At 59.4% G+C, this 12,248-nt stretch overlaps 1 protein-coding gene across 1 annotated transcript in view; it reads right to left on the bottom strand.

Moving 5' to 3' along the window:
• The window catches only part of TRPV4 (transient receptor potential cation channel subfamily V member 4), a 38,259-nt gene that overhangs the window by 16,526 nt on the left and 9,485 nt on the right, over positions 1-12,248 (bottom strand). Inside the window, exons 2-3 of the mRNA XM_020282981.2 lie at positions 6,307-6,709; positions 2,885-3,057 (exon numbers count right to left, since the gene is read on the bottom strand). Of these exons, the coding sequence (XP_020138570.2) occupies positions 2,885-3,057; positions 6,307-6,689 (556 nt within the window). The 5' untranslated portion in view covers positions 6,690-6,709. The remainder of the gene's footprint in view (positions 1-2,884; positions 3,058-6,306; positions 6,710-12,248) is intronic.

Below are 12,248 nucleotides of genomic sequence, written 5' to 3'. Positions count from 1 at the left end.
CGGGCGGACAGGAGTCCTCGACGAATGTCACCGTTGGGGTTATCATTCCATGGTGGGGGGGGGTGTCTCCCTGGATGTAGGGGTGAGGGGAGAAGACGCGAGGGGACCGAGTCCCAGTCCCCGGACATGCCTTGGGCCGCTGCTCCCTGCTGCACACCCGCCCGCCCAGAGGCGACACCAGCTCACTATGTTTTGAGCAAATAACTGACTGCAGGTCCCCTTTGCGTGGGGACAGCCCGGCCGCCCGGCACTGGCGGGACACTCGCACACTCGGCTCTAGCCTGCAGGTGGCGTCTGTCGGTTTCGCTCATCGCCAGGCAACTTGCACCTTTGCCCTCCCAAACCCACCCCAGCCTGCCCACGTCCCCTTTCCAGAGGACGGTCCCCATCCAGCCAAAAGCCTTGGTGTCCCCTTCTCAACTTGTCCCCTCTCCTGCCTCTTCCACCCCATGCACGCCCCCATCATGCCCCATCAATTTTCTTCCTCTTTCCCCAATCCCCCCATAGCTCTCCATCTCTGCCGCCACCACCCCGGCCCAGCCCACTGTCTCTCTCCCACGCCCAAGCCACCTCCCTCGTGTCCCCCCTGGCCTCTCTGGCCTTCCTTCACCCACTTGCCGTATAGCTGCTGGGACGGTCACTTCAGAGTGCAACACTCATCGTGGTGAGCCGCGGGGCCTTTGCACATGCCGTCCCTTCTCTCCCTCCCCGATCTGAAACACTCCACCCTCCTTTTTGCACCTGGGTAACTGCAACTCATTCAGACTCAGCTCAAGTGTCACCTCCCCCAGGAAGCTCTCCCAGATCTTCCCTGACCAGGTCAAATCCTGTGATACGGTCTCTTACTGACACCCATTGCAGTTTGTAACTGCGTGCTTATTTCTGCGGTCGCTTGGTCAACGCCAGTCTCGCCCAGGAGGCTATGAGCAACTTTGGGACAGGGTGGTGTCTGCCTCGCTCACCATGGTTCGTCCCCCGCCGAGCACAGTGCCTGACACTTGGCACGTGCCCAGTAACCATTTGCTGAGTTAATAAACATTCAGTGAAGAGGCGAATGGGGCATCCCAGGTAATGCCAAGCCACAGGTAACCCAAAGTGGAACCAGACCCTGGCTTTGGGCTTCTGCACCCTCAGACACGGGCCACCGCGGGGCGGGGCTGGGGGGGCTGCCAGCCAGTGGGGGGAGGGGGTGCTGGGATGAGATGCCAAGAGCAGCCTCTTCCCAGAGCTGCGGCGGGACACGCAGTTCCAGGTCCTGACCACCAGGTGGCGACGTGGCCCTGCTGGGGGCAGAGTAAGGCTGGGGCCTTGGGGGCCGTGACCTTTGACAATTGCCAAAAGGACCACTGCCAAAACTTTGCCAGGTGTGCCAGGTGTGCCGGGGGGTCCTGCAGAATCGTATGAGCTCATGAGCCTCTAGCCAGAAAAACATGCAGGGGGTGTGCAGGCCGGGGACCTGGCTCAGGTCCAGGGCCTTAGCAGGGCACCCCGAGCGAGGGGCCCTAAAGCTTCGCTGGCACCCCCAGCTTCTCCCTAAATCTCCACCACACACACGCACCAGTGTCCACAATTCGAGGGACCCACCGCCCAAGCCTATCTGAGGGTCCCCCACCCACACTCGTCTGGGGGCTCCGGGACTAGGCTAAGAGCCCCCTAACCCTGAACTTGGGGAAGCCCGGACGAGCCCAGCCCAGCGCTGCTTGGCCCACTGACGTCACAGCGCCGCCACCCAGTTCTCGGGATTCCTCTGCCTCGGGGGTCCCCGCTTTTGCCTAGCGCACTGGGCGGACCAGGAGGGGCCCCTCGGCTGGGGCTTAAACGGGGGCTCAGGCCAAATGAGATTACTCACGCTGTCACTGAGTTATTAACACTCTTGGGGCACAGAGGGTCCCCCCACAACTCTAAGCTTGGGGACCCTGACCCCCCCCCAAATAAGGCAGCAGCATCTGGCTGGGTACCAGGAGCCGATATTTTTTATAAATCCAGTCATTTCCAGCGACAGACACAATGACGCTGCCTTGTGTCGCTTCAGTGCTGAGAATCACGTAGGTGGAGGTGTGTGTGGACCAGCGCCCACGGATCTGGTCACCCTGTTTGGGGACTTCATTTAAAGTAACCGAGGTCTCGAGGAATGGCCTCTCGCGACCTCCCCGGAGCGCCCCCAGACCCCAGCTGTGGCCCACTGTGGCCCGCCCCGAGACAGGCCCTTCTCTGCAGCAGGCGTGGGCCACGACTGCTGGCATCGCACAGGGTGCGTGAGATCACGTGGCCAGGTCACGGCTCACCTGGCGCCAGGTGCGTAGTGGGGGGGAGGGGGGTCACTGGGGTGCTTGCAGGCCGCCTTGCCCAGTGACAGGCCAGGCCTGGGCAGCGGAGGGCACTGGCGCCCTGGGCCGCGTGTTCTGAGCCTGGACAGGGCTGGAGCCCAGGGAGGGGAAGCCTAAAGCCAGGATGCCCTAAAGCTGGGGGCGGGCAGACCCCAAGAGGCAGACACCGGATCCCACCCCGATGCCCTGCCCAGCCCACCAGACCCTTTCCTCAAGAGGGAGCAGGAGCTCCGCGTCCAGAGAGGCCACACAGCCCTTAAGTGGTGGAGACGCGATCTGAACCCACGTGGGTGGACTCTGCTTAACTACGTACGTCACTGACCTTTTCATAAATAAGGGCTGGAGAAAGGAATGAATAAGCTGAGAAGGCTGAGGCCCAGAGAGGTTAAGTAAAGTGGTGAAGGACACACAGGACCAGACTCCCTGTCCAGTGCTCTTCCAAGCCAATGCAATCTACTGATCCCAGGGAAGATGCTGAGGGGAAAGGGGTCCCCCACCGCCAGGCCTCACCCCAACCTCTGGCTGGCCCACTGGCTATGACAGCCTGGCTGGCTTACCCCGGAACTCCTCGTCAGTCAGGCGCTTCTTGTGGGTGAGCAGGAAGGGGAGCAGCCCGTCCAGGTCAGCAGTAGAGCCTCGGGACACGATGTCAAAGAGGATGGGCCGGTTGAAGACTTTGAGGATGGGAGGTGGCTGGGGGGCAGGGGCTTTGGGGCTCTGCGGCTGCTTCCTAGAGGGGGTAGGGAAGCAAAGTAACGGGAGGGCTCGTCTCTTGCCTGCCCCACTGTCCCAGGGATTGGGGGGTGGCAGCTGAAGCCCTAGGAAGACCCAGACTGAGTGGGGAGACAGCTGGAACACCAAGGAATGTTTTATCCATCCAACAAACTAAAGCTAGTACCTACTGCATGATTGGTAGAGACAGACAGAAAGAAAGAAATACACAAGCCAGCCCATCCACCCACCATCTACCCATCCATCCATCCATCCACCCACCCATCTACCCATCCATCCATCCATCCACCCACCCATCTACCCATCCATCCATCCATCCACCCACCCATCTACCCATCCATCCATCCATCCATCCATCCATCCACCCACCCATCCATCCCACCATCCATCCATCCAACCAACCAACCATTCACCAATCCATTCATTCATTCATCCATTCATCCATCCATCTACTCGCCCAACTACCCATTTATCCACTCACCCATCTATCCATCCATACATTTATCCACCCAACTATTCGTCCATCCATCCATCCATCCACTCACCCATCTACCCATCCATCCAACTGTCCATCCACACTCACCCATCTACCCATCCATCCATCCACCCGCATACCCATCCATTCACCCATCCATCCATCTAGCGATCCATCCATCCACTCATCCATCTTCCCATTGATCCATCCAGTAGTCATTTACTGAGTACTTGCTAAGGCAGACAGAGACTGAATGAGACAAAACAGAGAGAAAACAAAGGAGCAGCCGATGAAAAGACAAAGCCTCTCATCCATTCAATCCACAGCTCGCTCATTAACTTAGTCATTCAACAAACGCTTTAGACAAATTGCTAGGGACTCGCCCAGCGTCCACCACACCGTAAACACTCCACAGATGTTGGCCGATTTTACCGTTATCAATGAGCACCTACTGTGTGTGCGGAGCCTGCGCCTGTGCGGAGTGATGCTGAGCCACAGAGCAGCTGGAGGAAGGACACAGCGCAGAGAGAGAAAGTAAGGAAACAGACACACACGCAAGAGGTGGAGGCTCCCTGTGCCCAGCTGGGCATCGTAGGGGGCCACATGCTGGTACCCCATGTCTCCAGGGCTTCTCTCCACTCCCTTTTTCTTTCAGCCAGGCCTCCTCTGTGGGAGAGAAGGGGTTAATGCCTTGGGGCTTCTGACTCTCTCTTTGCCCCAGGAGAGCCACTGGAGGCCCAGGAATGAGGGTGATGCTGGGAGAAGACCAGGCGGGGCAGCTGGGTGTACGCCGGGAGAGGGTAGACGGATGGAGGGAGGGATGGATGAGTAGATGGAAAAATGGGTGAAAAGATGAGTGAATGAGTCAGTGACTAAGCAAACAAATGAGTGAATGAACAAATAGAGAGCTGGATGAATGAGCTGGTGGTTAGAAGAGAGAAAGAAAGAAAAGAAAGAAGGCAGGCAAGCATTCAGACAGTCAATCATCCTCCCATCCACACATCCATCCATCCACCCACCCATCTACCCATCCATCCATCCATCCATCCACCCACCCATCTACCCATCCATCCATCCATCCACCCACCCATCTACCCATCCATTCATCCATCCATCCACCCATCCATCCACCCACCCATCTACCCATCCATCCACCCACCCATCTACCCATCCATCCATCCATCCACCCACCCATCTACCCATCCATCCATCCATCCACCCACCCATCTACCCATCCATCCATCCACCCACCCATCTACCCATCCATCCATCCATCCACCCACCCATCTACCCATCTATCCATCCATCCACCCACCCATCTACCCATCCATCCATCCATCCACCCACCCATCTACCCATCCATCCATCCAACTATTCATCTGCTCAAGAAATGTAATGAATTAGTGAATGACAAAGAGTTCCACAGACGGCTGAATGGCTGGATGAATAGAAACAGTGGGTGGGTGGGAGGACGGGTGGACATGTGGATGAGTAAATGGGAGATGAATGGAAGGTTGGCTGTACGGGCATATGGCTGGACAGACAGGTGACGGATGGATGGATGGGTAGATACTTCAGTGCATGGATGATGGGTGGATGGATGGGACAACTGGATGGGCAAGTGGAAAGATGGGGCCCTGGATGAAAGGATATGTGGATGATGAATGAATGGATGAAGGATGGGTGGATGGGTGGATGGATGGATAGATGGGTAGATGGATGGATGGAAGGGTAAACAGATATAAATAAGTGGATGATAATGAACAAATGGTTGGCTGTGTGGGTGGATGGATGGATAGACAAGTGGATGGATGGGAGTATATAAGGGTAGGTGGATTAAAAAAGCAGATGAATGAATGAAGAGTTAGTTGAGTAAACAATTGTATAAATGAGTGGAAGGATAGAGTATAGACAAATAGATGGACAGACAAGTGTCCTATGGAAGGGTGGGCAGATGGGTAGATGGGTGGGTGGATGGATGGGTGGATGATGGATGGATGAGTGGGTGGATGGATGGATGGGTGGATGATGGATGGATGGGTGGGTGAATGGATGGATGGGTGGGTGGATGGATGGGTGGATGGGTGGATGGATGGGTGGGTGGATGGATGGATGATGGATGGATGGATGATGGAGGGATGGATGGATGGATGGATGATGGATGGATGGATGATGGATGAATGGGTGGATGATGGATGGATGGTGGATGGATGGGTGGATGATGGATGGATGATGGATGGGTAGATAGATGGGTGGATGATGGATGGATGGGTGGATGGATGGATGGATGATGGATGGATGGGTGGGTGGATGATGGATGCATGGATGGGTAGATGGATGGGTGGATGATGGATGGATGGATGGATGGATGGACGGATGGATGGATGGATGGGTGGGTGGATGGGTGGGTGGATGATGGATGCATGGATGATGGATGGGTAGATGGATGGATGATGGATGGATGGGTGGGTGGATGGGTGGGTGGATGATGGATGCATGGATGATGGATGGGTAGATGGATGGATGATGGATGGATGGGTGGGTGGATGATGGATGGATGGGTGGGTGGATGATGGATGCATGGATGGGTAGATGGATGGGTGGATGATGGATGGATGGATGGATGGATGGATGGATGGATGGATGGATGGGTGGGTGGATGGGTGGGTGGATGATGGATGCATGGATGATGGATGGGTAGATGGATGGATGATGGATGGATGAATCCAGCACAGAGGGGAGCCCACTGGCCAGGCAGCCGGCAATACTCACTCTATGACCTTCCTCCTCCACCGCTTGTTGTCACTGGGGTGGTGACGATAGGTGCCGTAGTCAAAGAGCGAGTCCATGGGTGCTTTCTTGGGCCCGGGCACCACCGAGGACTCATACAGGGTGGACTCCAGCAGGTCGATGGGGTTGGGCACCCCCTTGCGGAAGGCGCCCTGGAACTTCATGCGCAGGTTTGGTCGCCCATCACCTGGGCCAGCGGGGCGACCGGCATCGGCCGGTGGCGAAGGAGAGCCGTCCTCCCCCTCAAACAGATTGGCCAGGGAGGAGAGGGGGAAGGCCTCCCCGCCGGGGGTGCTGCTCTCGTCCCCAGGGGGCTCAGCCGCCTCCCCCGGCCCCGCGTGGGGGCCCTCGCTGGGCTCCGCCATGCCCGTCTGCGCTGCGCAGCCTGCAGGGAGCGAGAGGGAGTCGGGCAGAGCCGGGGACTCCAGGAAGCCCCCTCCCACGTGGACAAGCAGCACTGCTGCCAGCTGCTTCAAAGCCACCGTTGTAATGACAGGGGTGCAGGGTGGCCACTCCCAGATGTGGTTGGCCGCCAGCCCTGGGCGGGAGCCGCAACAGGGGCCTCTTTCAGGAACGTGGAAACACAAGCTGGCCTCGGGTCCAGCTGCCCTGGGCATTAGCGGGAAAAGGACGGGCCTCACAGTCACACTGGGACCCCGAACCTGGAGCCCAGGGCCTGACCCACCAAGCCAGCTTCGGAGCCCCACAGAGCAGGGTTCAAATCCAGGCTCCACACTTAGCTCCACACTGCATGATGTTGGCCAAGGTGACATTTCACAGCCTCAGTCCCCCCATCTGTAAAATGGGGATGCCTACGCCTCGTGGGGAAAGCGAGCAGAGAACACGCACTGCCGTGGGCCGCGCGCACCTGGCGCACGGCAGGACCTGCCAAGCAGAACCATTCTCCGCGTGCTCTGGGCACAGGAGGGGCTCAGAAACACGCATGGCCCTACCGTGTGGGCCCCCAGTCTTCAATTTCCTCATCTAACACCATCGGTATGTCCCCCATTTTACAGAACAGGAAACTGAGGCTGCAGGACTTTAGCGGACTTCCCGCAGTGCACGAACTCTGCTCCCCAGTGCAAAGTGCCGGCCCCTTCCCTCCCTTCTTTGCCTGGTTCACCCATCTTTGGGCCAGCTCAATTGTCCCTTCCTCCGGGAAGCCCTCCCTGACCTTCCTACAATCACTGCCGGGCTCCACGCTGCTAGCCGGGGAGGTTTTACCCCAGTTGTTCCGGGCAGGGGGCATTCCCAGGCTGTGAGCGCCGGGACACCAGGAGGTAGCAAACCCATCTTCTCCTCCACCTCTGGGTGCCCGGCACCTCGATGGGTGTCACTCGAACAGACAAGCTGATGACAACAGTGTCACTGGTTCCCACTGCTCAGGCGAGGAGACTGGGCTCCGAGAGGGGCGGTCACACAGCTTGCAGGGAGCAGAGCTGGACTTGAAGCAGGACTCTCGGGCTCTCGGGCTCCCGGGCACCAGGCCTAGCCGGGACCGAGGGCACGGGCGGGGCGGGGCACACTGCCGGCCGGGTGGGGCCCAGGTTCCTGGAACTCCGGCCAGCGCTCCCAGGAGGCTGGGCCGTCTGAAAAGCCCTCTCTTGTGTGTCTCCCTCCCGCCGGACACATACGTAGAAGCACAAATATTCCGCTTCCCACCTTGTTTGCTCTGTGGCCGCCAGGCGGGAAGGCTTGGACCAGAGAGGCGGGGACACGGCCAGAGGCCTCCCTTGGCGGGTGCCACAGGACACACAGACGGTCAGAGCTCCTGCCAGGGGCTGGCTGCCCTCTGGACACCAGGGGGGAGGGAGAGCCTGGACTTTGGAGGCCTTGAGTCCTGGGTTCTAATCCCAGCTCTGCTATTTACACGTCAGTGACCTTGGCCAATTCACTTGAGCAACCCGAGCCTCCGTTTACTCCTCTGTGAAATGGGTGCAATGGCAGCAGCTTCTTCCCCAGGTTGCAGGGAGCGGTACAGGAGACCAGACACATTGGAGCCGGCCCTGGATTAGGCTGGGGACTGTCAGTTATCGCAACCCAGGGAGGAAGGAAGGGCTAGGAGCACGGCTTCGGAAATCAGACCCGGCTCCTCTCTTGGCCCTGGGCATTGGCAGCTGTGAGTTTGTGCAAATCACTTCTCTCTGGGCCTTGGTTTTGCCACCTATAAAACTGGGGTGACTTGGCCGGGCGTGGTGGCTCACGCCTGTAATCCTAGCACTCTGGGAGGCCGAGGCGGGAGGATCGTTCAAGGTCAGGAGTTCAAGACCAGCCTGAGCAAGAGCGGGACCCCGTCTCTACTAAAATAGAAAAAATTAGCTGGGCATGGTGGCACATGCCTGTAGTCCCAGCTACCCGGGAGGCTGAGGCAGGAGGATCGCTTGAGCCCAGGAGTTTGAGGTTGCTGTGAGCTAGGCTGATGCCACGGCACTCAAGCCTGGGCAACAGAGCAAGATTCTGTCTAAAAAAAAATCTGGGGTGACCCCGCCTCCTCCTAGGGGCTTCAGGTATGGGAGGCAACCACTCAGTGCAAGCACCTAGTAGGACTTCTGGGGACATCGGGTCCTGTCCACACGCCAGGTAGGAGAGGGGGACCTGGATCCTCTAGCCCCTAGTGGCTGCCCCGTGAGTCTGGGCTCTGCTCTGCAGGAACGGGGCGTCCTGAGGCTGCAGGGCCAGGCACAGAGGGAGCAGGCCGGGCTCTCCCAGCCACAGCCCTGTGTGCCTCACTGGGGACCCTGACACCGGGGACACCACCATGGCACACCTCGGGGCCAACAGAACACCCCCCACCTCACCCCAAGGCCAGAGAAGGAAGCTGGGAGGTCCCTGCGGTCCCTCTCACCACGCCTGCACCTCCTCCCCTAAGGAACCCCAACCTGGATGCCATCCCAGCTTTGGGGGCCTCAGAATGGCAGGGTCTAGAGTCGGCCAGCCCTGGGTTCGAATCCCCTCTTAGCCACTTGCAATCTCGGCGGCTGCTGTGTAGCCTTGAGCAAGTCACGTGGTGAGCGTGGTCAGCATTCTAATGAGGCTAGAATAATAATTATGAAATAAGTCGCCACAATCACCATGACCGTGCAGCGAGTACTGCGCCCGCTCGGGGCTCAGTGCTTTGCACACTCCTGCCCGTCCCGTCCTCACGGGGACCCTAGTCTGGGGTTCTCAAGAGGGCTGATTCTGCCCCTCAGGGACAGCTGACATCTGATAACATGTTTGGTTGTCGCAGCTACATGGGGAAGAGAGGGAGCTGCCGGCACTAGTCGGTCAAGGCCGGCAAGGTCGATTTGGTGCCACCAAACATCCTTCGAGGCACGGGACAGCCCCGCACCGCCAAGAATGATCCAGCCCGAAAGGGCAGTCGGGCTGGAGTCGAGAAACCCCGCCCTGGAGCTGGGCACTGCTATCATTCCCATTTTACAGATGAGGAAACTGAGGCTCAGAGAAGGCAAGTGACTTGCCTGAGGTCACAAGTTAGTGACAGGGGCAGGGTTCAAATTCGGGCAGTCAGCTGCAGAGCCGGGGCCACGCGGGCTGCTGGCTCGCGTGTTGTGGGGCCACGTCCCGCGCCAGGCCCGTGCAGCCACACTGGAGGTAGGAATCATCGCTGTCGACCCACTCTGATCTCTCAGAGCCTCAGTTTCTTGACCCGTGAAGTGGGGCTGCAGAAACAGCCCCGCCCTTGTGGGGCCTCTGTGAGACAAGGCAGGTCGCGTGTCCCCTGGGTGCCCGATACACGCTTGATAAATGCTGGTTCTTGCCGCGTTTAACCACCACCACTGCAACGACTGGGTCCCGACTTCGCCGTCCTCCCACTCCCCTAGCCCCGCCACACGCACACACACAGTAGGACCGCAGCCTGGCATCTTACAGCCACGCTAAAACCCGCCAGGCCCCTCCCGGCCCGGCCCCTATTTAATCCCCAGGAACATAGTGAGCAAAGCGAGCCTACTGCTCCCGTTTCGCAGCTGAGCAAACTGAGGCTCCGAGAGGCCACCCAGGGAGCAAAAGGCCTCGGAGAAAGTCTCTGGACTCCTAAGCCCGGGCTCCTTCCACGTCACACCACCCAAGAGTGTGCGCACAGCAGTTTGCATGTACGTACACACGCACACACACACACATGCACACGCACGCACACGCATACACACGCACGCACAGCCAGCGCTGTGGCAATCCCTTCTGAAAACACTGCCCAGTTCCCTGTGGTCGGGGAGAGAGCTCACTCCCTGTTCTAATTTGCCCGGAGGCTGTGATTACACATTCCAAACCCGCCCAGGCTCCAGAGGGAAGGCGGGGCGCAGGTGGGGAGCGGGCCTAGCTGAGTCCCCAAGCGTCTGTCCCCAGTGTGCCTGCGTGTGCGTGTCCTCCTGCCCTTCTCCGTGCACGCACCGAGCCTGCTGTGGGTCCCCACTCCGTGCCTCAAGTGGCCCTGTGGCGGGCAGCTCCCGCTGGCACCAGGTGACCTTAGGGGTCACCAAGGACGTCCTTGAGGTGCCACCAAGGACATCCACGCATGAGGGTGACCGTCCCCACACAAGAACAGCTTCCCGGCTGCGCTCACTCAAAGCATGCCTACTGAGCGCCTACTGTGTGCCAGGCCCCGTGCTGGGTACCTCGGGCACATGGCAACAGAACGGGTAAAACCTGGCTGGCCTGCCGGTGGGGACACGGTATAGACAAGGTCATGCTCGGCGGTGTTAAGACCCATGTAGACCAGAAGGGCTCAGGAGTGGCCGAGTGAGGGGCGTGGGGGTCCTCAGCAGGGTCAAGAGACGCAGACAGGGCTGAGCCAGGGCCACCAAGCTGTCCCCTCTGCCCTGGACACAGTCCCCAGGCTTCTGGGGACACAGCCAAAGGTCCTGCATTCTACTGTCACGGCCCCAGAGCCAGCAGGGCTAGAAACAGTATGAACTTGACATCAGACACGCCAGGGGCTGGTCCCGGGCCACTGCTCGTTAGCTGGGTGAGCCGAGCAAGTTGCCTGCGCCCGAGCACTTAACGGGGTTGTCGCCAGCGGATCAGCTGAGGCGAGTGTCTGGCGCAGGGCAGGGTCTCGGACTCCAGCCCCTGCCCCGCTCGTGAGGGGCGGGAGAAGGGCCCCTGCTCGAGGTCGCCCGAGGCTCCGCCTGACCTCATGGAAACCCTGGCACCTCCATCAAATCCCGTCCTCCTGATTACGTGACCCAGCAAAGCGGCTTAAACCTGGGGACAAGTTCGGGCGTGCAGGGCTGCTCCAGCCCAGGGGGAAGGATTTCAGGGAGCCGATCTCTCCGGCTCCCTCTGTTCTGAGATGAATTCACTCCAACAGGCATCAGATGAGCGCCGCCTGTTTGCAGGGCACGGCGGGAGAGAACGCGCAGTCTAGGAGGCCGAAGGCTGTTCCCTCTGCCCCGAGTGCCCGTCCTTCACTGGCTGTCCCCTCCCCCCAGGTCTCATCCCACGTCCCTGAGAGCCACCCCCACCCCCGCCCCCAGGCTCAACCAGCCGCCTGGCTGAGCAGCGCGGGCCTTCCTCTGTGACAACCATGGCTACACTTGGCCACCGACTCTTTTTCCTTCTTCGTCTGCTTTCTTCCCTATAGAGTTTTAGTCCCACCAGGTAGGGACTCCTTGGTGTCCCTCTTGTCCCCAGCAGTTAGCATCGTGCAGAGCCAGAAGGCGACATCAGTGGATGTTTGTTTTCTTAGACTACAAGACCAGGGACCTCAAGTTCCGGGTGCAGCCGGGGCAGGGTGGGGGGAGCGTCAAGAATCCCGGAGGACAGGGAGGGGCTGCGAGGAGGGGGGTGACCTGGAACCAGAGAGGGGACAGAGGGGGCTGCGAGGACGAAGGTGTGACGGGAAAGCGCGGGGTGCACGGAGGAAGAGGAAAGGCGGGAAGGAGGGAAAGTGGGGTGCTGGGCGGGTGGGGGGTGACGACGTGGAG

Source organism: Microcebus murinus, chromosome 22 (assembly GCF_040939455.1).
Source record: "Microcebus murinus isolate Inina chromosome 22, M.murinus_Inina_mat1.0, whole genome shotgun sequence".
Lineage (NCBI taxonomy): Eukaryota > Metazoa > Chordata > Mammalia > Primates > Cheirogaleidae > Microcebus > Microcebus murinus.
The sequence above is the reverse complement of the archived record's forward strand: the minus strand, read 5'-3'. Positions and strand labels throughout refer to the sequence as shown.